This window comes from Talpa europaea, assembly GCF_964194135.1.
Source record: "Talpa europaea genome assembly, chromosome: 8".
In the NCBI taxonomy this organism is placed as follows: Eukaryota; Metazoa; Chordata; class Mammalia; order Eulipotyphla; family Talpidae; genus Talpa; species Talpa europaea.
In genome coordinates this window covers 54,717,990-54,745,359 of record NC_140075.1, presented here as the reverse complement: position 1 = coordinate 54,745,359, position 27,370 = coordinate 54,717,990, and the positions used below count along the sequence as shown (strand labels likewise).

The following is a 27,370-nucleotide window of genomic DNA, read 5'->3' as shown; positions in this document are numbered from 1 at the left end:
GGCGCCCTCCTGATGGGGGTGGGGAAAGCAGGTACGGGGTTTGGGAGCCACTGCGCAGACTGTGTGCCCACAAAGCTGGTCCTGTCCAACCACAGAGAGTCCGTGTGAAACTGAGCCCCAGGCCCTGAGCCTACCTCTTCCGCTGTCCCCCCACCCCCCTCTGTGGTAGGGCAGCCAGGTACCTGGAGTAGCAGGAGAGGCCAGTGCTGACGATGGTGTTCAGCACGGCCAGGCCCAAGTAGTAGTCGTGGAAGGTGGTGCTCACCAGTGCTTCGGGGAACACATATGCAGAGTAGGCGATGGCTGAGCCTGGGGAAGAAAATCAGCCTTGGCAAGAAGTGGGGACTGCACTGCCCACAGTCCTCAGGAAGGCCAGTGCCAGGTTGGGCTGAGCCCTCATCATCCCCCGACATGAGCTGTCCTGCCATGACAACTGCCCCCCACCCCAAAGACTCCATTCCTTACTCTGCCTAAATCCTTCCTGAGACTTTAGTAGGCGCCCAGCACTGCTCTGAGGGCTCAGCATACATTAACGACATTGTCTTTACAACCACCAGCCAACATTCTGCACTTAAATGGTGGCACAGAGAGGTCTAGTAACCCACCCAGGGGCACACAGCTAGAAAACAGCAAGCCAGATTTCAGACTCGCAGCACAGCCCAGTCCCTGCTGTCTCCAGTGCAGCTGCAGCGCAAGCTCTGCTCTGCTCTCAGAAGGTGCTCGTCGCCTGCCCCCACGTGCTCCTTGTGGACAGGCCAGTGTTATGAGGAGGAGGCCCTTGCCCAGGTGAGGCACGTTACAGCAGCAGGTCGAGGACGGGTCACCTGAGAGGCTGGGCTGAGCCACTGGCCTCAGTGTGTTTTGTTCAGCATCCATGAGAGAAGGGTGTTCTAAGAAAGTTCTGGACACCTGTCAGCTGCAGCTTTTATCTGAAGGGACAGGGAAGAGCACTGTCCTTTCCCACAGGGCCAGGTGTGCTCCACCTGGGGAGAGGCCTGGACGAGATGGCCTCTTCAGGCACCCTCACCTGTGGAGGTCTCTTCTGGGAGAGGCAGCCCACAGGCCCGAGGGACCAGGCTTAAGGTCACCTGTTTTTCCAGAGACTCAGAGAAACTTGGAATCCTAGTCAAGGCTGAAACAGGCCTCAGGCCATGCAACGCCAATCTCCACCTTTGATCCAATGTGACAGGAGGGATCTAGTGAAACCAAGTCATGTCACCACGGTCACACTAGGCAGAGGAGATGGAGAATCACAGTTCCTGCTACAAGGCAGCAGGCCCCGAGGAGCCTGCAGCTGGGAACTGCCTCCAGCAGCACAGACTGGCTCTTGTCTCAGCCTAATGCTCTGGGAAGGTTCTCATCTGGACAGAGCGAATGGGGTCCAGGTGCGGGCCAGTCTCTGTGGGGACATGAGAGTAAGGGGAGCAGATCTGGCCAAAAACTTCAGGAAAGCAAACTGATCAGCCCCTCTAGGCAGGGGATTCTGACATGTACCTGGGGCAGGGAGGGCTCTCCAGGGAGCAAGAACAGAGAGAACTTACGATATGGGGTAAGGAAAGGAAACTTCCTCTTTTGGGTGGCAGGGAGCCATGGAAGGTTTCTGAGAGAGGGATTGTGATTGTCAAAACCTGAAACCACACAGAATGGACTCCCAGGGAAACAGCTAGAAAGCAGGGAGACCACTAGAGCAAATGCTACCCTCCAGGAACCAGGGGATTCCCCAGGGTGGGGGAAGTGAATATGGGGAGAGTGAGACTACAGCCCATGGAGTTGGGGGTCCAACTTCCTCCCGTGTTTACTGAACAACCCCAGAACAGACAGAGGACCTGCTCCCAGCAAGGAGCAGAAAGGCCGCACCCTGACAAGGCTGAGACCAGAGCCACATGGTGGTGGAGCAGGGCTCGGGGTGGGGGGGAGGCTGGAGGATGCCTGGGCAGGGACCAGGGCTGTAAGGAAGGAAAGAGGGAGACCCAGGGGAACAGGGGAGAGCGCAGATGAGGGGTCTCTGACACAGAGAGCCTGCCAACGGTGAAGGGAAGCTGTTGGGGGGGGGGGGTGCGGGGGCTCTGCCAGACACCAGTGGGACCCGGGCACCTGCCCTCATGTGCCTTCTGATTCTCACCATAGAGCAGAGAGGATGACAGTCCCTGCCCCGGGGGACTGTGTCAGGGTTAATGAGATAATCATGGTACCACGACCCTCTGGTGCTTACTGAGTCCTACGCTTCACATACCAGTCTCATTTACTATCATTACACTCCCATGAGGAAGACTTTATGTGGTGGATAAACGGTGTTGAGACTTGGAGAGGTTAAGAAAATTGCCCAAGAGCATATAACTACCAGGGTGGTGCTGGCTGGGCTGCGGAATCGGGCCACTAAGCACGTGCCGTGCTGCCTGCCCCTCCGGGTGTGCCTCCCAGCCCAGAGCTGGCCACACAGTAGCTCCCCCCACTGCCTGCCCTCCTGAAAGTCTGGGGCGGAGGTGGAGGGTCAGGAGCCCCCAGGCTCGGGAGCGTGGACTTCATGCCCTCACTGGGGCCCTGAAAGGTCTGAAATGGGAGGGGTGCCCAGGCCAGAAGCTGAGAAATCTCCCAGGGACAGGGTGGAGCTGGGAGGCAGAAAGGAGGCTGCCACGATGGTGCAGAAAAGAGGCCTGAGGGGCCCAGGAGAGCGAGTGTGAGTGGGTGGATCCCCGAACATGCAGGAGAGGCTCGGCTGAACTCGCTAACTCATCAGCGAGGACAGTGGAGGTGCGGAGGGTGGGAATGGGGAGGAAGGAGACTTGAAGTGATTTTCAGGTTTCATATTTGAGGAGGGTTAATGTGAGGGGCGGGGCTTGGAGGATGTGGTGAGGGTGTAAGAGACAGGGTTGGAAGCACCTTGTTCAGAGGTGTTGAAGGTGGCAGGGGCACAGAGGAGCTCTGCTCCAAGAAGCAGAGCCCCTGGGCGGATTCTGAGCTCACCCTCCCATGAGGGAGACAGAGGAAGGAGGATATAGAAGGTGGGAGGAGAACTGGGGGGAATGGAGGCCACAGGGCCCAGAGGAGCAGAGGAGTCTGAGGAGCAAGGAGCCCTTACTCAAAGGCTACAGAGAGCGCCCAGAAGAGGCGACCCACGAAACCCGAGACTTCAGGGGAGTGGGGGGGGGGATAATGAGGTGTTGGCAACCATAGCTTTAGGGAATGGTGGGGACTGGACAGCTGAGCGCTAAAGAATGGCGGTGCGGTGGTGAAGATTCTGTGTGTGCCCATGTATATGGGTGTGTGCACACGCGTGTGCACATGTGTACATGTATATGTGTGTGCACATACACACATCTCTGTGTGTGTATGTGTGTGTACAGCAGTCCCTTATCAGCAGGAGTACGTTCCAAGGCCCCCAGTAGATGCCTGAAACCATGGATAATACAAACTCCATATATATTTTTTCTGACACATACAGATCTAAAATAAAGTTTAATTTACAAATTATGCAAAATAAGAGATAAACAATAATAAAGTAGAACAATTATAACAATATACTCTAGTAAAAGTTACGGAATGTGGTGTCTCTCTCTTGTTCTCTTTCAAAATACATATATTTGCACATAATATTTTCATACTGCAAGTGATCATGTAAACCACAGAGTGAAACTGTGGACAAAAGGGGTTACCGTGTGTGTCTGCATGCAAATGGGTGCATATGTGTGCGTGTATGTGTGTGCATGCCTGTAACACGTGAAGGGAGAGAGAAGAGGAAGCAGCACGGAGGTGGGCTCCTCGTGGATACTGTCTCGGGCAAGGGAATATGAGCGCTGGCATTCGCCACCAGAACAGCATCGGTAAGGAGAAAGAGGCTGGAACGGGCATGCTAGTAGACAGACACCCTCAGCAGGAGGAGCAGGAAAGGACAGGACATCAGAGTTTACAAAAACAAAAGAAAGCTGAGGTGTCAACACCCAGCCCGCCAGCGTCGATGTGCCACTCTATTCTGTGGCTCTTGGAACAAATCTCTAATTCCGAAGCCTCAGGACAAATGGGGTTTGTGATGCACCCCCTTCTCTGTCAGGCATGACAGGACAGCTCTGATGTGTAGATTGAGAGAGCAGGCTTTTCAAGTCTCAGGGATTTGGGGAGTGAATTGTTAATGAAGTCATCATTAAAACTTACATGGCAAGAACTTACAACTAAATGAATCACATTAACAAAAGTAATAAATTCGTACAGCGTCTCAGTCTGGGTGGCGGTGCCCTGGGCACTCTGTGAGGGTGTGCTGCCACATCTCCCCACCCCTGTGTATGGGTGTCCCTTTGGTGACTGTAGTCAGCCCTGGTGGAGTATTTACACCACACATATCAGCTAACACCACAGATCGAGGCTCTGGTCCCCAGGGAGCCGGTGGCCAGACCTCCCAGCACACCTTTGGACAGGTTTCTTACAAAACACTCATCAGCAACTTGAACAGGCCCTGGCATTCTCTGACCTTCCAGCTGGCCCACTAGAGCCCTATGGAGACCCCAGTTCCAGGGGAAGGGGCCGGTGGCCCAGCTCCAGGTACAGGAGGGCGAGGGAGGCCCCACGTACCCAGGCTGAAGAGGTTGACGGCGCCGTAGTCCAGGAAGTAGCAGATGTGTCGGGCGTTCTTGGACATGGAACTGAAAGTGTGTGCACAGCTGGACGCGAAGGGGTACACGCAGCTGGTGCCCATGTACACGAGCAGAGGCCAGGAGTAGCTGTCATTCCAGACGTCTGTCACATGCAGTATGGTTACAAACCTCCACGTGAAGAACCTGGAACACAGCACCACCCCAATCTCTCCCTGGCCTTATCCAGTATCTCCTGCCTTCCATTCCCCTACGGTGGCCCATCCATCCGATGTGTTCTCACTTGATGAGATGCCGTGAGTGAAGGAGGAAGTGGCAGTTCATTTGGGGTTGGAAATGGGCAGGAGGGTGAGGAGACAACCCTGAGGTTTATCTAGTCCAATCTCCCTGCTGCATACGGTGCCAGGATCCCACTTAAGCATTCTTGTCCGAGTGAGTCTTCAGCCTGTGTCTGCACACTCCCGGGATTGGAGAGCTCACCGCCTCCCAAGGTAGCTCTGAGTGTTGGAAAACTTCACTAAACTGACATCTATTTCCTGGGAATCTATCTCTGTTTGACCAGCCCTAGGTCCTCCCTATCAGGACCACAGAAATCACACCTCATCAAACATCTTAAGACAGTCTTCCAAACACACCCCCCCCAACTCTTTCAACTTCACACTAAGTAACCCCAGTGCATACAACCATTCTCACAGGCTACAGATTTGGCCTGGCCACATCCTTGTGGTTTGTCTATGCCCCCCAGTGGGAAAGTTCCTCAAAGAGAAGCAGACCCCGAGAGGGACTTGCAAGTCTAGAGGACACAAGTTTGTTTTCTCCCTTCTCTTCTACATGCTTCCTTTGCTAACATGAAGGTCACTTTTCCCAACGCCTGGTCCCACTCCTGAGGCTCAGCTGAGCCTGGCTCTCTGGCCCCTCACCACATGGAGATACCACACAGTCCTGCCTCAGATCTAGCCTACAACCCATGCAAGGGGTGCTGCCCCCGAGCTGCCTACTGCTGGAGAGGCACCCCTGCCACTCACTCCCAGGGAAGGAGGCCACAAAGCTTCTCACACAGGAGCACCAGGAGCCTTGGCCACACCTGTGATCTCTCTCCCCCTGCCCTGGCAGAAATAAAGCTTAAGCTACCTGCTGTTTGTCAGACATATGCTCTTCTTCACTGTTCATGACTCCCTAGTCCCACCCTGCTCTGGGCATCTTACCCTGGGCTTTCCTAAGTCCTGCCATCTACTTTGTTACTCCATCTGGATGGTCTCCCGGTGATGCTGTAGGCTCCTTGGCCAATGCAGCTCAAGCAGCTAAGGTGTCATCCCACTGGGATCTGGGCACAGCCACCCAAACAAGGCCAGCCCCACTCTCTACTCTTGGGCACAGGCATGAGCTGGGCTTCAGCTCCCACCTCCCTGGCAACTCCCACTCCCACTCCCACTGCAGGCTTCCCCAAGCTTTGCTATTAGCGGGCACCCTTAAACAGATGCCTGGCCAAGTGCCCCAGGGCTGCCGTGGTTCCAGAACCATCTCAAGCACCCACAGCTCTGTGCCCATGCCTTTTCCTTCATCTTCTCACAGCAACCCTGGGAGAAGCACAGGCTGCAACTTCTGCTGTGCAGTTGGGAAAATGTAAGATCAGAGAGATGCCATGGCTTGCTTGAGCTAGGGACACTCTAACCAGAGCTTCTGGAAGCCCAACAAGTCTCTAAGGTATGATGTTTATCATCTATCAGATGAAGCACTGGAGCAGAAAAGAACCCCTTGAATCCTCCCCACCACCCCTGCCTTAAAGCTTACCCCTGCAGTAGGCCCTAACATCTCCACACCCAAGCACCAGGGAGGGTCCCCAACACCCTGGCATGGAACCTCAGCTCTCCTAACTCCAGCTGTGTCCAGAGAAGCCCAGTTTCCAGGGTTCCTGAATGAGATGGGTGGGTCAAGAGGGCTGGAAGTTACCAGAAGGGCAGCAAGTGAGTCCAGATGTTGAGGGTCTCATTGGTCATCTGGAAAAGGCTGAGGAGACAGGCAGTGGCAGAACTCTGTGGATGTCGGTAGCCAAAGAGGATGCCCTGTTCATGGAAGACCTGCAGCAGGGAGAGAAAGGGCCATGAGATGACACTCAGGGTCAGCAGGGGGTCCGAGGTGGAACACCTCCATAGGCAGGCTGTGCCCTTGAACTTCAGACTGGAACCTGACCCCAATCCTGACCTGTCAAGCTGCTCCTCTCCTTTCCTTGCACCCACCATCTCCTCCCATAGCTTCTAAAACCCCCACATCCCCCAAGGAGACTGCAGCCAGCAGGAAGGGAGAACTGAAAGAAATCCAGCCTATTTTGCATTCTGATTTACTTTTGGCATGAATATTGCCTAAGATTCTGGTTTTGCACCCTCGGCCTGGGGCCTACAGCCAGCCAGGTCTTTGGCTGCCTTTGTGGTTGGTTGACATATAGGCTGTCTGTCTGAGCCAGCATGCCCCGGATGTCAGGGGCCTGTGGGAAGATCTCTGCAGACAAACCCCAGGTACCAGATAATTTAACTAAGGCGCTTCACAAAGGCCTTTGATGATGGAGACTGTGAGGGCATCAGCCCCCACTGAGGAGGAGGAGAGAGCCAGCCACAGTGGGCGCACACAGCCACCCCCATGCTATGGAGCCCTCTGGGGGCGAGACCACCACCAGGGACTGTTCAGGTGAAACTAGGGGTATCCAACCACCTGAGTCTGCATAATATCCACTAAGAATGGGAACTTTGAAGACAGTGCAGTGACAGGGGCAAAAGCTCAGGACACAATATTAAGTGACAAAAGCAGAAAGTGAATGGTATCCTCAGTGGGGTTACAAAAACTACAGACACATCATCAGTGCACAGGGCTGGACAGAGGCGGGAGAAGCAGGCTTGCAGAAGGCGCTTCCCTCTGGGTTGCTTTAGATCAGGACTTCTTTTTTTTTTTTTTAAATAATAAATTTTATTTTTATATTCCCCATACAATTGCAGCCCCCCCATTCTGACCCCAATCCCTCCCCTCCCGCCCCCGCCCCCCTAAAAGTGTCTCTGGTTCATAGATTTTTGTTGATTTTGATTTTCACTTTCTTATATTCATTTTCCTGGTCCCTTATTTAAGTTTTCTAGATTCCTGCTATGAGTGAGACCATCCGGTATTTTTCTTTTTCTTTTTGGCTTATTTCGCTGAGCATGATCCCTTCCAGCGCCATCCATGTTGCTGCAAATTGCATGTGTTTATCTTTTTTGAATGCTGGGTAATATTCCATGGTATATATGTACCACATCTTCTTGATCCAGTCATCTATTTTTGGGCATTTGGGTTGTTTCCAAAGCTTAGCTATTGTAAACAGTGCTGCTATAAACATAGGGGTGCAGGTGCTCTTTGGAATTGATGTTTCTGTTTCCTTTGGGTAAATACGTAGGAGTGGAATTGCTGGATCATATGGAAGCTCTATGTTTAGTAGGTCCAGAAATCTCCACACAGCTCTCCACAGTGGTTGATGGCTCTTTGCAGATTTTTGTGTAGATCAGGACTTCTTAACCTTGACATTACAGACATTTGGGGCCGGGCACTGCTTTTCGTGGGGGTTGTTCTATGCGTTGCTCAGCAATATACATAGTCCCGCCCTAGCACACACCACTTGGCTGCTCAGGTTGTCCAGACATTGCCAGTGTTCTGGAGGTACCCCATTTCTTGTATAAAAAAAAATCTTAAAAAAAAAAGAACCTGCTTCTCTCTAACCTGCCAACCTGACCCCAAACTTGTGGGAAGCCCATTACCATGCCATGGGGCAGGATGTAAAGCAGTCAGGTGGATAAAGGCTTGATGAAAGAAATGGAGTTTCTCTGTCTCAGAGCAGTGATGTCCCCACCTGCCCTGATTCTCCCCAACTTGAGCCTCTGTTTATAAGACCAAATTGCTAGGCCCCTAGCAATTGCTGAGCCCCTCTGCACATGAGCAGGGAGATGCAGTCTCTCCATCTTCCTGACTTAGCAAAGCACATAGAGTAAATCTTAACAGAACGCATACTCCATAAATCTAAACAACAACTGAAACATTTGAAAACAATTTGGTATTCATACCCATCTGACCTCCAAAGACAAATTACAATCATTGCCTTATTACTCTGCAGCTGGGTCTCCTTGCTAAGCGCCCTTAAGTTAAGGCACCGGCTTATTTCACAGCAGAATTGATTTGTAGGCTTCACTGTTCATCCCCGGCTGCAGACTGGACAATTTCGAGTGAAATGAGATCAAATTGTGCGCAGCCTATTATTTAGAAGTGAGACGCTGCAGGCATCTGGGTAGAAGGCCACGTCACCGAGGTCTCCTTTCAGCGCCTGCCACAGGCCCAGCTTCCAGAAAAGGCCCTGAGCATCTGCCAGCTGATGTCTGAAATTCCACTGCAACTGTTTTAAACCCTTGGTTTTTCTAGCTATTAAACTGCCAATCACCTGGGGAAAATAATAGGGCATTCTGGCTGGTGATAAATATAAGCGGATTTTGATAGCCGGCAAAGAGCAGAGGCAGGGGGTGGGGAGGAGGTGTAAATCCATGGACTCCCCTCAACCATGTGAGCCTTTTATTGTCCTCACTTCACAGAAAAGGAAACTAAGGCTCAGGGAAGTTAAGGCATTTATCCAAAATGCTAGAAGTAGTGGGAGCAAAGCTGAGACCCCGCTGAACACCAGCCCCCGCCTCTCACAGCGTCATCTGGTCGTTGGAAGGCCTGGGGCCTCTAGCTGCATTGTCACATGCTTCTCTGGATCTCCGTTTCTTTAAGTGGTATCCTGGGCTGGGCTGTGTCCCCCACAAAACTTCTATGTTGAAGACGTAACCTTCAGCAATCATAATATAACTGTGTTTGGAAACAGTAATTTTTTTGAAGATTTATTTATTCATACAAGAGCTGGGGTGTAGGCCAGAGGTGGGGGACGAGGGGGTGAGAGGATCCACCAGAGACAGAGTGGGGAGCAGAACAGGAAGATCTACTGAAACACACTGCTGAGGGGAGCAGCAAGCGAGTCAGGAGAGGTCTGCTGTGCCATGTGGGCTGCTCCCTAGGTGGCTGGGGATCAAACTCGTGCTGCAGTGGCTGACAATAGCTTCAAAGTGCTGAAAGTGCTGAGACTTACCCCTGCACCACCAGGGAGGCCCCTGGAAACAGTCTTTAAAGAAGTAATTACATTAAGATGGGGCCATTAGTGTGGACACGGGAGCCCAGGGGAGGGGTACACAGCGGACAGCCACGTGAGGAGGAAACAAGGAAGAGGCCATCTGCAAGCCAAAGTGAGGCCACAGAAGAAAGCAGCCCTGCTGGCACCTCCAGCGTAGACATCTAGCCTCAGAAATGAGAGAAAATAAATGTCCCTGGCTGAAGAGTTGGTCTGTGGGACTGTCGTGCAGCCTAAGTTGATTAGGACTAGAGGTGAGGTGGGGAACACAGTCTTCAAGCCAAAGCCTCGCCAACTTTCTCCTGCAGGTGTCTATAGATCACCTGGGAAGCTAACTGCCACACAGCAGTGCTGGGGGGAGAGCCTCCATCCTAAGAAGCTCTTAGAACATGCTGATACTGCAGCTGCCTCTAGGTTCACACCTGGGTTCTTGCATCAGGATTGTGCTGGCACCACCTCACCCAGATCCAGTCCATCACAGAAGAGGAGGTTCCCTTTAGTAAGAAGGACAAGATGACCCCAGAGACATGGATATGAAAAGCTAGGTCAGGGGACAGAGACCAGCCTGGAGTCCGGCCAGGTGTCTGTAGGCAGAAGGCCTGGGAAGAATGAGGAGGGAAGAGGGCAGACCACCAACTGCTGCATCAAGCATAGCCTGTCCCAGAGTCAGCACCTAGTGGGGTCTGGGGCACTCAGACATGAGCCTCTGTTCATGCAGGACTATGCAGAGTTCCTGGAGGAAAGGACACATAAGTTCTAACTAAAAGAACATAAAACATAGCTTGCACACAACTCACATGCCATCACTAGAATTAGTCTGACTTAGGATAAATACGTTGAATTAATAGTCATTGTTGGTATTGAGCAATGATAGATAAATACCAGTTTAGGACATTAAGATGATGTTCTTTAAAGCATCACTGTCAAATATTCACTCAGGTGTAAGGATGTTCTTCATACATAAAGCACACTATTTATAGATGTTGGTAAATTTCATCTGGGAAAACATATAAATGGATAAATGGGTAAAAAGTAATGAAACATATCACTATCTAGGATGGAGGATCCAAAAGAGAGCAGGAGAGAGAGAGAGAGAGACAGAGACAGAGAAAGAGAGACAGACAGAGAGAAAGAGACAGAAAGAGAGAAAAAAGAACACACATAGAATATTTTTAATGCAAATATTATTCTGTTCAGGTAGCGTGTAACAGGCTGGAAATTCCCCTGAATGACTAACATTATTCAGAGTGTTGACTTACAGAAGAAAGTAAGGAAATTGAAACAATGAAGCATTCCACTGTTTTTTTAAATTTGTTGTAAAAAGTGCAATCTTTGATTTAAGCACCATGAAAATAATTTTCAATTTTAGGCAGCGATTTAAAAGTCTGCTATGGGCAAGCTTGTGATAATAAATATAACACAGCTGGAAATTCTGTGGTAGGTAAATTAATGGCCCCTTGAAGATGTCCACATCCTAGTCACCTGAACCTGTGAATACCTATGTACACATAAAGGGGAATTAAGTTCACAGATGTTATTAAAGTCACTCATCAACTAAGTAGGGAGGTTATCTGGATTATCCAGGTATGTCCAGTGTCATCACAAGGGTGGTTAAAAGTGGAAGAGGGGGGCAGAGGGGCAGAGGCAGAGAGATGGGCATTGCTGGCTTGGAGGAGGGAAGGAGGCCTATACTCTGACTTTAGCCTGGTGAGGCCTCGTCAGGCTTCTGACTTACCTACAGAAGTGTACAATAATAAATGTATCTTCTTTCTTTAAGCCCACCACATCTGTGGTCCTTTGTTACAGCAACAATAGAAAACCAATACAAGGTCAACATTTGACCATAAATCCAAAAGCATTCTTACAGCTGGAACTGGGAGCTCATGGTTTCAATTTCTTATGAGGAGAACTGATAACTTCTTTTAAAAGATAATATATAGAGCATTCTCTCCAGCTTCCCGAAATATGGGATGTCTTCTGAAATACATATCAAATTTGACCATAAGCTATTCTCATTCACATGATGCAAATGCCAAATAAATGCCATAGAACACAGATGTAACTTAGACAAGAGACAAGATGACTGAAAGAAATCAGTGAGACAACAGAAGGTCCTCAAATATAGAGCAAACCTCAAATCTTGGGGGAAATGACATTCATTTTGAATCTGAGCTCTCCGCAGATATGCGTTTTAGAGCTATAAGCAAAAGCTTACCAAAAAAAAAAAAAACCAACTAGGTTTGGCTATCTAATTTTTAAAGGCATCAAAAATATATATTTATTATTTTAAATATGTATAGGATTTTTCTAAGCCAAAGGAGCCACATGTCACATCTGCAACAAAAATGACATTCTGGGGGCCTCCCTTGTGACGCAAGTCTCAAGGGTTAACGTTAAGTCTCAGCACAATGAAACTATCCACAGCCACTGCAGCACAGGTTTGATCCTTGGCCAGGGAGCAGACCTCTCCTGTCTCACCCGCTGTTCCCCTCAGCAGTGCATTTCAGTCAATCCATCTGTTCTGCTCTCCACTCTGTCTCTGGTGAATCCTCTAACCCCCCCCACCCCCTACACCTCTGGCCTATACCCCAGTTCTTGGATGCATAAATAAATCTTAAAAATAATGACATTCTAATAGAATAAAATACAAAAAGGAAATTGATGTCTGTGGGATATGAAAAAGCTACTCACATACAAATAATCCTGAAATTAATTTTTATAGAGACTATTTTTTCTGGGACTGAGGTATAATTTTGGCTGATCAAAATTCTGCTATTCTTTCTTGAAAAAAGAATCAAATATATGGATCTAGATATTGTTCTGAGAATCAAAACAGCAATATAAAAGATGACTCATCAAATTAAAATAGTTAATAATTTTCCCATTTAATTATAATTACCATAAGAAATCTCATTATATTTAAACTTGATATATAAAATGTATGACTCATTTCTGATGCCAAATGTGACTTTAAGCATATTTTTTAATAATTCCAGTTGCTCTGCCTCAGCAGAACTGAGCAGAAACTCAGCAGAAGTTTCTCCCAAATGAAAGTAATTTTTTAAAATCCTAAGAACTACAATGATAAGAATTGTGTTTAATTTGGCATCAGTCAATAGAACATAAACTCTGTGATAATGCTGATACAACACTATAACACCTTTATTCTGAAATGAAGGCAAGAATATAAATCCTATAGAATAAACATGTACTAACAGATATATTTGTATGCTTTTATTTTATTACTTATCCAAACATCACTAATCCATCAATATGCTATCCAGACAAGTGCAATAATAATTTTTAGCTGTCTTTGATGTTTTGCTGATGTTAGCTGTATAAGAATTCTAGTTTTAGATGTTTTTTACTGTCATTATAAAGGGACATGTGCCAAGGTAGAATAAACCATTTTATTTAACCATTAGCTTCCTTTGTAATTTTACATATTTAGACATAGGGCCTGTGGTGTCTATGTGTTCTTCTGACTTACACCCAGCACATGTTAGGGGCAGACCTCGTTTCCTTTGATCATCTGAGGGCACGCAAGGTAGAGTTGTCAACCCACTTAACAATGGAGGAGATTGACACTCAGTGAGATGAAGTTTCTGTGTTATTCCATAAAAACAGTAGCAGAACCAACCTAGTTCAGAACCAACCAAACACAATGTGTTTGTTGGATGACAAAGCCCATGCATGCTTCATTGCATCCAGCCAAAGAGAACCAGAGACTGCTACAAACATTTTAAGGAAATGCTAAGAGCTATAGAAGTTTTCAGAAGGCAGAGATCACTGGACCCAGAGGGATAAGGAAGGCCCTGGAAGAACAGCTGCAGGAATCCTCGTTCCGCAGAATGCTGGTCAATCAGATGTGTTGAAGGAGCCAATTCAAATGCTGGGAGAAGACATCATGTGCTGGAGAAAATGTGTCAGCAAGCTGGCACGAAAATGAGGAAGTCACAGTGCCCCAAACCAAGGAAAATCAGGAACCCTGTGAGGTAAACCACTTCCGCCATCAAAGCTTCTGTTGCAGACTTTATAAAAAGAGATGACCTCTTGAGACTTGCGCCACCCAGCAAAGGCAGGGAATCTAATAGACCTCACCAAAAAGGCCAGGATTCTGTAGATGAGTGGATGTGAAACAAATCCCACCAGGCCAAAAGGAAACAATCAGGAAAGCTATCTGTCTGAAAAAAAAATCTCATGGATTCAAAACCATCAGCTAGACTCCGTATAGGTTTTTGGTCCAATTCCACATCACCTCTGTGATCCAAGAGATCACAAGTGGAAAATTTAAAGTGGTTACAAATACATAGAGGTCAGGGCCTCCCTGGTGGCACAAGGGGTTAAGCACCTTGCTATGAAGCAATCCACAGCCTCTGCAGCACAAGTTCGATCCCCAGCCAGGGAGCCACCCACGTGGAGCAGCAGACCTCCCCTGCCTTACCCATTGCTCCCCTCAGCAGTGTATTTCAGTCAGTTTGCCTGTTCTGTTCCCCACTCTGTCCCTGGTGAGTCCTCTCACATACATACCCCCACATCTCTGGCCTGTACCCCACCTCTTGTATGCATAAATAAATAAATCTTAAAAAAAATACATAGAGGTCAAAGTTTTGTAGTTCCCTGGAGTAGGAAACAAAAACACATAGAATCCCCTCTGAAGGATTTCCACTTTAATCTAATCTTGCCCACACTTAGAAACAAAACATCATGTATGGGAAACAGCAACAATAGCAGATAGCAGGAAAGAACTCAAAGAGCAGATACTGGGATATAAAGCAGCTATGCTCAATATGTTTAAACAAACAGCTTAAAATATGAACAAGAAACAAGTAGATTTGAGAAGAGCCTAACATTCAGGGGCCTCCCGGGTGGCCCAGGGGATAAGTCTCAGCACTACCACCACTGTGACCTGAGGTCCATCCCTGGCCAGGGAGCTAACCCACATGGCTCAGACGACCTCTCCTGTTTTGTCCGCTGCTCCCCTCAGCAGAGTATTTCAGTAGATCTACCTGTTCTGCTCCCCACTCTGTCTATGGTTGAGTCCTTTCACCCCCAACACCTCTGGCCTACATCCCAGACCTCCTACGCAAAAATAAAATAATAAAATAATAAAATATTAGAAAAAGTTTAATTTTCAGAAATTAAAAACACACAATTGAAATAAAAAGTCACTGCAAGGATGACTAGCTGACTAGACCAAGCTGATTAAAAATTTAGTCGATTGAAAGCAGATGCAAAGAAAGTATCCAGAATGCAGTGCAGAGAGAATAAGAGAAAGAAAACATGAAAGAAAAAAAGAGAGAGAGAGATAGACATGGAGACTATTTCTCCCAAAAGGAAAATACAATGGTTTGGTTGTGATATTTTAAGAGACAATGGATAAACTTCTAGAATTGTTGAAATTCACAAGTCAGGAAGTCCAAGCAGATGAGTGGGGTATGGCTGAGACATGCTCACCAGTTATTCTAAGTGCTTTCCTACACTTCTCAGCCTTTCCTGCAGCTGGGGCGAGCGCACGCATTCCGGTTAATGTTACTCGCAAGCCAGAGCAGTAAACAGCAATTGTCTTCTTCTTCTTTTTTTTTTTAGATGTATTTATTTATACAAGAACCAGGGTACAGGCCAAATGTGCGGGAGGGTGAGAGGACTCACCAGAGACAGAGCGGGGGACAGAACAGGCAGCCTGAAATACACTGCCAGTTGTCTTCTTGTAGCAGATCTCACCATGCACTTTGGAAGGAACGCCTCCCCCCTCAGGACAGTCACTCATCCCTCCACAGTGACTGCTTTTAGTCAAAGATCACCGCTTTGTCCACATCACGGTCCTGCCCAGGGGCCACACACATCCACTGATGCTGGAGACAAAGCCCTAGCCTCCTTCTCCCACTTGAGACAGTTGTGAAGCGTCGACCCCCTTGCGGAGCTCCCCATGTGATCAACTGAAGCTTCTGATGCAACTTCTGCTTCTGCCCAATCCTGCTCTCCTCACTTCCTTACAGGTGCTATTCCTGAGAACACTCCCAGATGAACTGCCTGCACGAGAATCTGTCCTAGGCTCTATTTCTGGGGAACTCAACCTAAGATGTTGCTCCTTCTTCCCCTTCTGTGGCGATCCGGGAGGCCACCTGGCCTAGCTGGCGCAGCTACGGGGTGGCAGCACTTCCATCTGCCTGGATCCCTCCCAGCAAACCATGGACCCCTCAGCTAGTTATGTGAGTGTGAAATTGGCTGGGGCAACAATAAGTCTTTGATCTACCTGGAGTGATTTTTAAACTCAGCAGAGCCTAGCCCTTCCTGCCTAGAAGAGTTATTCTTGTTAACATCGCTGGAATAACCACTAAACTGATAAACTTCGTGCATATTTCTAGTGTAAAACTAGTATAAATATAAGTATAAAGCAAGTGGGGGAGGGTGTTAAAAGGCAAAAGGAAAACAAGAATGTGATGCTCAGCCCAAAGGAAGTAGGAAAGGAAGGACAACTAAACAGAGGAAACAGGACAAATAGAAAGCACACACGATGATGGAAATGGATGTAAAGATATCAGTAATCGTAAATATAAGCATACAAAACTGCACAGTTAAGTGACAAATATTGTCAAGCTAGATCAGATCCAACTACGTGCCCTTTACACAAGACACAGTTTAAATAATGTAAGGACAGGGAGAGGTTAAAAGTCAAGGGAAGGAAAGAAACCAAACAAATAAAACAAAAACAACACAGCCAGAATAACTAAATGACTATCAGATAGATTCTAAGACAAAAAGCATCATGAGGGCCTCACTGATGGTGCGAGGTGTTAAGACGCAACCTATGAAGCTGTCTGTAGCCACTGAGGCACGAGTTTGATCCCCGGCCAGGGAGCTACCCACATGGCGCAGCAGACCTCTCCTGACTTGCCCATTCTCCCCTCAACAGTATATTTCAGTCAACCCGCCTGTTCTGCTCCCCACTCTGTCTCTGGTGAATCCTCTCACCCCACCACACCTCTGGCCTGTACCCAGTTCTTGTATGCATAAATAAGTAAATCTTTAAAAAAAAAAAAGCATCATGAGATATAAAAAGAATCAATACAAAATAATAAGACCAGAAAGATACAGCAATTATAAATTTGGATGTAACTAAAAAACATAGCTCATAATGTTCAAGCAAAAACTGACTTATCTACAAGGAGTACTCTACAAATCTGCCTCCTCTATGAAAGATTTTAATATCTCATTATGGATAGCTCACACAGAACAAAATCAATGAAAATATAAAACTATTTGATCTTTTGGGACATAAGATCTGACAACAGTCAGAGAGCATACATTAGAAGATTTGTGAAAAGATTTGTGATCACATGCTAGGTCACAAAGGTAGTCTGAACAAATTTCAAGAACTGGAGTAATACAGAGAGCATTCTGAGATCACAATCAAGTTAAGACAATAACATAAATGCTCCACACATTTGGGGATTAAAGACACACTTCTGAGTAATCATAGGTCACATAAGAAATCAAAATAGAAATTAGTAATTAATTAGAACATGTGGACTGCAGTTAAAGCAATACTTAGAGGGAAAATGTATGCACTAAATTACTAGCATTAGCAGGCACTGTGACTAACTTAAGAAGTTAGAGCAGGAACAGCAAAATAAAACCAAGGTGGAAAGAAAATAATAAAAATAATGACAGATGTCAGAGATGTAAAATACATAATAGAGACTCTATTGAGCCCACATCTACTTCTTTTCAAAGATTAAAAGTGACAAGACTAATCAAAAAGAGAAAAAACAAAACCACATGATCATGTCAACAGACACAGAAAAAGCATTTCACAAGATCTAATAGCCTTTCATGATAGGAAACAACTCAACACCATAGAATTAAGACTTTTCAACCGTCTATAAGAAACACAATTACCACACATAATGGTCGAAAATGGAAAGCTTCCCCCAGACAAGGAAAAGTCAAGAATGTCAACCCTTACCATTTCCATTCACTATTACAATGAGCCTACACTAGTTAGGTCAATTGGACAAGAAAAAGAAATAGGCATCTAGATTTAAAAAGGAAGAAGTAAAACTCTCTATTTGCAGATGGCATGATCTTGCATGTAGGGTCTCCTAGAGGACTCACTGAAATCTATTAGAACTAATAAATGAGTTCAGCTTGGTTACAGGATATGAAATCAACATTCACAACTCAGCTTTATTTAATAGTAATGAAGAATCTAAAATAAATTTAAGGAATCACTCCATACACAACAGCATCAAAAAAATAACAAAATACTTACAAATAAATTTAACAATTAAATAAAACTAACAAATTATTTAAATGTGCAAGACCTATACTGAAAACTATGAAACATCAACTGAAAAAAGTAAGGAAGACATAAATAAAGGCAAAGTTCATGGGACAAGAGAGTTAATGTTATCAAGATGGTGATATTCCCCCAAATCATCAACAGACTTAACGCACTCCCTATCAAAATTCCAGCTGCCTTATTTTGCAGAAGCTGATCCTTAAATCTGTATGGAAGTGCAAGGGCTCCTGAACAATCAAAACAATGCTGATAAAAGAACAAGACTGAAAGACCATCATCTCCCAAAACTTATTACAAAGCTACAGTAATCAGAGTAAGTGTGCTATTGACATAAGGAATAGGCAAACCAAGTAATGGACTAGAAGTTAGAGTCCAGAAATAACCTTTCTATTTGCAATCAATTGACTTTAAATAAAGGTGCCAAGATAATTCAATGAAGAGGGAATATTTTTTCCAACAAATGGTGCTGGAACTTTTTGGTACCCACATTAAGGAAGAAAAGAAAAAAAAACAATAAATTTGGACACATCTATCTCACACTATGTGCAAAAATAAACTTAAAAAATGAATCAAAGGGGGCCTCCCTGGTGGCACAGGGGTTAAGACTCGGTGCTATCAAGCTGTCATCAGCCACTGCAGCATGAGTTCAATCCCCAGCCAGGGAGCTGACCCACATGGCACAGCAGACCTCTTCTGTCTCACCCGCTGCTCCCCTCAGCAGTGTATTTCATTTGCTCCACCTGTTCTGCTCCCCACTTTGTCTCTGGTGACTCCTCTCATCCCTTGCACCTCTGGCCTACACTCCAGTTCTTATATGACTAAATAAATAATTTTTTAAAAAATCTTTTTAAAAAAATGAATCAAATACCTAATATAAGAGATAAGCATCCTTGAGCCTCCCTGGTGGCGCAGGCGGTGGAGCACAGCACTGTGAAGCTGTCCACAGCCTCTGCAGTGCCAGTTCAGTCTCCACCGGCCTCGGAGCTACCTACATGGCGAGCAGACCTCTCCTGTCTCGTGGGCTACTCCCCTCAGCAGTGTATTTCGTCAGTCTGCCTGTTCTGTTCCCCGCTCTGTCTCTGGTGAATCTTCTCACTCTCCCGCGCATCTGGCCTGTACCCCAGCTCTTGTATAAATAAAATAAATCTTTAAAAAAAAGAGAGAGAGATAAGCATTCTTAGAAGAAAATACAGGAGGAAATCTTCATGACTTTGGATTAGCCAAAGTTTTCTTAGATATGACACCAAAAGCACAAGCAACAAGAGAAAAAAATATCAAAATTTGAAAACTTTTGTACTTTCTTACTTCAAGGGATATTCATCAATATATTAAAAAGACAATTGACAGAATGGAAGGGGAAATATTTGCAAATCATATATCTGAATTGTATCCAGAATAAAGAACTCTCAACAAAAAATGACAAATGACAAATAGTCCAATGTAAAAATGGGCAAAAGACTTGAATAGACACTTATCCAGAGATGATTAAACAAATGGACAATAAGCACATAAAAAGATACTCAAAATCACTAATCATTAGGGAAATATGACTCAAAACTACAATATGACATAGGAACTCACAATTATTAGGATGTCTACTATCAAAAATATAGAAAACTAGGGGCCTCCCTGGTGGTGCAAGGCGTTAAGCAATGCACTATGAAGCAATCCGCAGCCTCTGTAGCACGAGTTCGATCCCTGGACAGCCAGGAACAACCCACATGGCGCAGCAGACCTCTCCTAACTCGCCCGCTGCTCTCCTCAGCAGTGTATTTCAGTCAGTATGCCTGTTCTGTTCCCCACTCTGTCTCTGGTGAATCCTCTCACCTACCTACTCCCCCAGCATCTCTGGTCTGTACCTCAGCTCTTATATGCATAAATAAATAAATCTTTTAAAAATATATAGAAAACTAGCAGCGGTGAGGAAGATGTGAAGAAACTGGAATCCTATGCACTGGTTGTGGGAATTTTGTAAAAGGAATGGCCACTGTGGAGAACAGTACACTGGTGCCTCAAAAAATTAAAAATAGAACTACCAGTTAACCTGGAACTATGGTGTCAAATATTCCTCAATAAAGAAAAAAAAAACAAAACAAGACTAGAAACTAGTCTAATAGGGAAGACTAAACATTAAATTGTCATGCATAGAATATTCACTGACAAACTCAGTTAAATTCTCTAGATTTAGACTTTTGCTATCATCCAGACTACGAAACGCAAGTTTCTAAAAACAAACAAACAAACTTTAGCACAGTGCTGTATCAAGTCATCACGGTATGAGAACTAAAAGTTTCTTTCAATACTTTAATGTAAATGCATATGACATAAGGACATGTTTGCCAATCCACAACTTGGAAGTTCAAAGTAGCTAGTGAAAAAGCAATTGGCTCAAAAGAAAGGGCATTTGGATGAGCACAAATATACTGATCTCTATCTGGTATGGTTGCAGAAAAGAATTAGAATTACCAAATGAGTCAGCAAGTCCACTTCTGAGTATATACCCAAAAGAACTGAAAGTAGGGTCTCAAAAAGTTATTTATACACCCATAATCACAGCAGCATTATTCACAATAGCTAAAACATAAAAGCAACCCAGTGCCCATCAAATGGATGAATGGATAAGCAACATGTAGGATATACATATAATGGAACATTAGTCCACCTTAAAAAAATTAAATTCTGACATATGCTACAACATAAATGAATCTTGAGGATATTATGCTAAGTGAAATAAATAAGCCAGTCACAAAAGACAAATACAGTTTGATTCTACTTATATGAGGTATTTAGTTAAAATCATATGGACAGAAAGTAGAATGTGGGTAGCCAGAGGCTGGGATGGGGCATTAACATTTAACGGGGGTAGAGTTTCAGTTTTACAAAATAAAAATGTTACTGAGATGGATGGTGGTGATAGTTGTGAGTGTATTTAATACCACAGAATCGTGTACTTAAAAAATGGTTAAGATGGTAAATTTATGTTGTGTATGTTATCACACAAAAAAATTGTTTATGTTAAACATGAAGTACTTACTACATGACCCAGCAATTCCACTCCTAGAGAACTGAAAATACATTCACACAAAAATTTGTGCATAAATAGTAGCATTATTCATAAGAGCCAAAATTGGAAACAACTCATCTATCAACAGATAAGTAAAGAAACAAACTGTGGCATATCCATAAGATGGAATATTACTCAGTCATAAAAATGAATAAAGTACAAATACATGCTACTGCATACAGTGAAATACTTGAAAACATTGAGTGCAAGAAGCCAATCACAAAGGCCACATAGTGAATGATTCCATTTACATGAAAAGTCTAAACAGGCAAATATGTAGAGACAAAAGGATTAGTGGTTACCATGCGTCTGGGCATGGGGGTAATGAGAAGTGACTGCTGATGGATAGAGAGTATCTTTCTCCAGTGATGAAAATGTTCTAAAACATACAACACACTGTATGTCAACATGCAGAGACTCACAGAAGTACCTACAGGCCTCCACCATAGACCACTGGGCTCCCGTGAACAGCCTACAATGTTAAGGGGTGACTTTTATGCTATATGATTTATATCTCAACAAAGCTATGATTAAAACAGTTTCTTTCCATGGAGAGAATTCAGCTGTAGGATGGTCGTGTTCCCACACAGCTAACTCCACGGGTTGCCATCATGTAGATGGAAAGGTGAGTGGAGGTCCCTTGCGGTGGGCAATCTGGTGGCCCTTTCCAAATATTATACAAATCTCCCCATAGAATAAATAGGCTATACTCTTCTGCTCATTGTGGTGAGCATAATCTTAATCCCAAATGCAGGCAAGGATAGTATAAGAAAGAAAAATAGATTTAAGGATTCTAAAACAAATGCTAGCTAACTAATTCCAGCAAGAGGTTAAAAAAATACTGCATCGGGCCTACCTGGTGGTGCAAGGGGTTAAGACGCAACCTATAAAGTTATCTACAACCTCTGCAGCATGAGTTCGATCCCTGGCCAGCCAGGGAGCAACCCACAAGGAGCAGCAGACCTCTCCTGACTCGCCCGCTGCTCCCCTCAGCAGTGTACTTTGGTCAATCTGCCTGTCCTGTTCCCCACTCTGTCTCTGGTGAATTCTCTCACCCCAACATCTCTGGTCTGTACCCCTCTCGTATGCATAAATAAATAAATCTTTAAAAAATATATTGCATCACAACCAAGTTGTATTTAAATGCAAGGTTTGTGTAACAGTAAACAATGCAATTCACCACATTAACAACGTAAATGAACTACATATACCACCATCTCAAAAGACATACTGATGGGAAAAAATTCACGCCAATTTAAAGAAGAAAATCTAGGTCTATAAAAGAAATATCCTCCACTCGAAAGTTTATTTATACATGCACACTAACATTTTTTTAATGATGAAATGCTGAAACATTCCTTGCAATTAAAATCAGAACACAAAGGTGCCTGCAATCAAGATTCCTATCATACTTTTAGAAATCTTGGGTGGTTCTGATGCCAATGATCCAAGCACCCCAGACTGAGTAATCAGGGTTGGAGAAACCACTGCCTATGGAGAAGCTCCACCTGTGCCCCACCCAGCGAGCCCCTGGCTCTGCTTCCTGACTCTCCTAGCAGCCCCACTGCTGTGCTTCATTCTGGAATCTTCACAATAGCCTTGTGAGTCTAACCTAGCAGATTTTATTTCCATTTAACAATTCAAAAGCTGAGGCTTAGAGAGTCACCAGTCTCATCCTGATTCCCACAGCAGTGGCAGAGCAGTGGGCAAGACTGCGAACTGTGTGCTTTTCCGTCTACACCCAGCACCCCAGGAATCCTCCCACCGGGCCCCTAAACTAAGGCACCAGGGCATACCTGTAGCCTGTGGGTCAGGACTGTAGTAAAGAGAAATTCCTCAAGGGGACACAAAGCCCATGTTTCCTGAGCAAAGTGTCCCGGCAGGTTGTGTGTGACCTTGCAGTCCAGACACCGCTGTTTTGTCTCTAAGCGGGGTCTGGGTAGACCAGCACCTAAATAGTTAGTCCACACCTTGAGGTGTTGGTGCCAATTTTTAATGATTTCCTAGCTCATTAAATAGATACCTGGGCTTGTTTTTGGGGGGGGTTCACAAAATTTGAGGCACATATCCAAATGCTACCTCCTCAGGGAAGAGAGAAATGGCCCTTTCCTGTGAGCAAAACTTTGGCTGGATTTATAGTCCTGATGGGGCTGAGAGGTGGCGGTCACCCCTGTGGTGGGCGAGGCTCGAGTGAGTGGGGCAGGAGCCCTGGCCATGCAGCTGGTTGGCAAGGGGAGAGGGGCTGCCCAGGGCCGCCCGCAGACCTGCCAGCCAACAGCTGAAGGGGTCAGGAGGGAGCGGCCCCTCCGCTCCAGGGCAGGGAGCCAGCAAGCAGAAGGGAGCATGGAGGAGAGGCAAACCTTCCGCAAACAGTCTGCAAAGAGAATGCGCAGTCTGGTGGGGAGAACAAAGAAACCACTGTGTGAATGGAGAATAGGGTATGTGCCTGAGAAATGGGGTCAGGCCCCCAAAAGCTGGGATCACAGGCTAGGGGGGCTGGGGTTCAAGTCTGTGAGGGGGGCTGCTCAGTCCCTTCCCACCCCCCCACCCCCCCCAAGGGCCCTGATAATGACAGTGGCTCTCCATGGGCCAGGCACTTCACAGTTATCTCAGTGATGCCTCGTCATAGTCCTAAGAATCTGACTCTACCGTCACCCCATTTAAGAGCTGCAGAAACTGAACTAGGGAGGTCAGATATCTTACCCAAGGTCACTTTGCAAACCAAGTACTGGCACCCACAGGGTCCACCAAAAGTAAGCTTGATGTGTACATAGTCTCTTACGTTGCCAGGCAAACCACACATTTTCTCCTTAATATATTTGCATCTGTTTCAACACTCCAAAATGCTCTTCCCCCTCCCTCACCAAATCCTCCAGGCAGGCAAAGCCACTGTTTTCTCTGTGGCTTCTGGAAACTTGGGCAGATGCCTGGAGCCTGTGATGCCAGGAGCCCCTGCCATCAGCGTCTTATCGAGATGCATTAGCCCAAGGAAGTTTGCAAAGCCAAGGGCAGATGCAAGGTGTGATGCTGGGTCTCTGCCTCTGACCAGCCATTTCACTAAACAGGAGACTATTGGCACCACTATGCATGAAAAAGTGGAAAGAGAAGACACGCAGCCCCCAGGGGTGGTCCAGTGGTCTAGTGGTCTTCGGCGCCCCCATACCTTCAGAATCCCGCACATTAACCCAAGTACCCACTGGCACCACGCTCTCACCTTTACTTCCTTCCCGAGCACATACTCTGAATAACCCCAAGCAAAAGGCCCAGAAAACACAGGAGCAGACACCCCAGGAGGCCCCACACCTACCCAGTGATGTCCTGTCTCCTGGCCTTGCTCACAACTATTCGTTCCACCTGGAATGTTCTCCCATCTCCCCAATCTTACCCACCCTCAAATTTCACCTTAAATATTCACCCCTTTCCTCCCTCATGAGTGTCATGACCTCTCCCTCCTTTGAAGATGGCTATCCTCACTGGGCTGCTGGGCGTTTTCAAACCTCCCAGGCCAAGCTGAGCCTTAAAGGGGCAGCAACCCCACAAAGCTCCCCTGAGTCCTGGGCAGTCACGCCTCTCACACAGTGGACAGTCCAGGAAAAGTTCATGAGTGAGTGAACCCAAGATGCACGCTGTGTGCTGCCAGTCACAGCCATGAAGGCTCCTGGGTCGAGTCAGCCAGTGAAACATCCCCAGAAGGGACACTTAGGGCCCAGTGAAGACAGACCCGGCCACCTGCTCAACAGTGTGAGCGGGTTTTAATGTATCTGTTACCTGCCGCAGCTCACCTCTCCCACCCAACAGCTCTGCCTGGCTTCTGACTTCCCCCAATGCCATCTTCTGGAATCATCCAGCTTCACAGGCTTTTAGGAAGAGTCTGGCAGCTTACCTCTTCTTAATCTTCCATTCATGGTGCTGAGTCTTAGGATTGCTTTTTCTGGGGTAAGTCCTAAGGGTTTGGCAGGCTGCTGAGTGGAAAGGAGCTCTCCCCCCATCTACAAGCCCCTCCAGATGAACCACACTGCCAAGAAGTAACACCCACACTTCTTCAGTCAAAAAGGAAGGAAACTTGACACCGAAGGAAGGGAGTCATGAAATTATGCTTTCTTCTCCAGGAAGGAGGGGTTGCGCCAGCTTGCCCTCACCAAAGGCGGCTTGGCCTCACCTGAGACTCATGAAAAATGCAGGCTATCCACGAGCCCCAGGTGTTTCAGGACAGCTGCTCCTGCGTGCACAGGCCCAGGAGTCCATTCAGGGGCAGGGCTAGGGCCCACTCACAACCTTCCTCCTGTCTCAGCCTGATCTGGGCCTTCTGCTAGTGAGGACACCAACAGCACACCCTAAGCTGACTTTGTCCCTGGCCTGCTTTCAAGCACCCCCAGGGGCCTTAAAAAACCTTTCACCCAGCCAGGAGCTGCCGGCTTTATCTCCAGCCTGAATCTATACGAATCTCAACAATAAGTCTGCTTTGGGATAAAATATAGATGTGACAGGAGCAGACAACTTAAAGGAAGGGTTACAACTTAAACAGTTTCAGGATCACTTCCACTTCCAAGTTGGGTGCAGGCGGGGGAAACAGGTGACTCTGATACCCTGCCTGTCTGTGGGGCCTACCCAGAACAGACTGGTGGAAGACCACGCTGAGCCCGCCCCTGCTGTGCAGGCCAAGGCCTGGTCACACCTGGCACTCACCCCCTGGAATAAAGAGCACATACCTGTGGCATCTGGTCGATGCTGAACAGCCTGGGGAGCTTCAGGCTCAGCATCTTGGAGCCGGCCTGAGAAGGCTGGCGGATGGCAGCCGCTCCCTGCCTCCAGTCAGAGTTCTGACATGCCTGGGGTGCCTCTGGCCAGTGGGGCCCAGGCTGCTTCCCTGAAAGAGAAGAGTGTCAAGAAATCAGTGAGTCTCAGCTGAACTCCAGCTGGATCACACCTATCAGACTAAGTGCAGAACAAATGCTTGTGATGGCAAAGTAATCAGGCTTCCTTCGAAGCAGAGAAACTATCAGACTGCTGAGTCATTTACTCCAAAGGTGCTGGAGGGAGGGAATTCAATCATAATATGGGCACTCAAAACTGCAGAGCTGGAAAGGGCCACAGAGGTTACCCAGTGCTCTTGTGTTACACATGAGGGTCAGCAAGGTGGAGTGACCTCCCTGGGAGACTGACTTTCCAGTGTACAACGTGCAGCCCCTGGCCAGTGTGATCCCAGGTCTGCATCCACCTGGTGGGCACAAGAGGACTGGACCCCAGACTCCAGATGACCCAAAGACAAGCGACTCTCCCAAAAGGCTGATGGAACGTAGTTGTCTGGACCCAAGAAACCAGACCAGACAATCCGAGGCACTAGTAAGTAAAATCATTGTTTTGATGCAGGATTAAGAGTGCTTCACAGCTGTGAGAGACTTGAACAAGAGAAAGCTGAAGCCCTCAAGACAGGCCCAAGACACAGAAAAATACAAGTCGGGTTCAACAAAGACAAGCTAGGAATTTGGCATAGTTAACACCTCTACCTCCATGAGCCAAAATCCACAGCCTCCACAGAGTCCTTCTCTCCCCCTCAAAGGGTTCTGTCCCTGCCTGTAGACAACATTGCCTGTGTTGGCCTCCACCTCCTCTTTGAGGAGGATCCCCCCGCCTCCCAGGATGGCTGGAAATTCAGGGTGTGGCTGGCACAGGCCTTCAGCAAATGCTTATTTAATGAAGCAGAGGTGTTCATCCTCTGAACAAAGTGTGCTTTGATTTCTGTGGTCTGTTTATATTTTTGCTTCTTATTATAGTTATTTACCTTCTAGGTGTTATCTGGAACTATGTGGCAAAATACAATGTACTTATGTTTCATTGTCATAAGTGTGCTTGAAAACAATGCTGTGAGCATTATTCACAAGCATTAAAATGTGGTCATGACCTAAGTGTCCATCAGTAGATTAATGAAGAAACAAAATATTGTCTGCACATAATGCAGTGTTATTTAGTCTTAAAAAGGAAGTTCTGATACAGCTACAATTTAGATGAACCTTGGAAACAGTATGCTAAGTGAAATAAGGCAGCCACAAAAAGACAAATATTACATGATTCCATTTATACGAGGTATCTAGAAAAGGCAAATTCACAGAGACAGAAAGTAGAGTGCAGGCTGGGGGAAGCAGGTAATGGGAGATATTATTGTTTGGGGTACAGAGTTTCTATCGGGGATGATGAAAAAAATTCTGGAAATGTAGAGTAGTAATAGGGTACAACCCTGTGAATGTACT

At 46.4% G+C, this 27,370-nt stretch overlaps 1 protein-coding gene across 2 annotated transcripts in view; it reads right to left on the bottom strand.

The window, feature by feature from the left end:
* Positions 1-25,900, bottom strand: part of PAQR5 (progestin and adipoQ receptor family member 5) — a gene marked incomplete at both ends in the record, with an annotated part of 37,335 nt that extends 11,435 nt beyond the window's left edge. Inside the window, 4 exons of one of the 2 annotated variants that reach the window (XM_084239492.1) lie at positions 183-309; positions 4,564-4,769; positions 6,534-6,661; positions 25,832-25,900. In XM_084239492.1, coding sequence (XP_084095618.1) covers positions 183-309; positions 4,564-4,769; positions 6,534-6,661; positions 25,832-25,882 — 512 coding nt within the window. Of the gene's footprint in view, positions 1-182; positions 310-4,563; positions 4,770-6,533; positions 6,662-25,831 lie in introns of those variants that run through there. The other variant, XM_084239491.1, reaches the window with a different exon arrangement.
* Between the last annotated feature and the right edge of the window lie 1,470 nt (positions 25,901-27,370).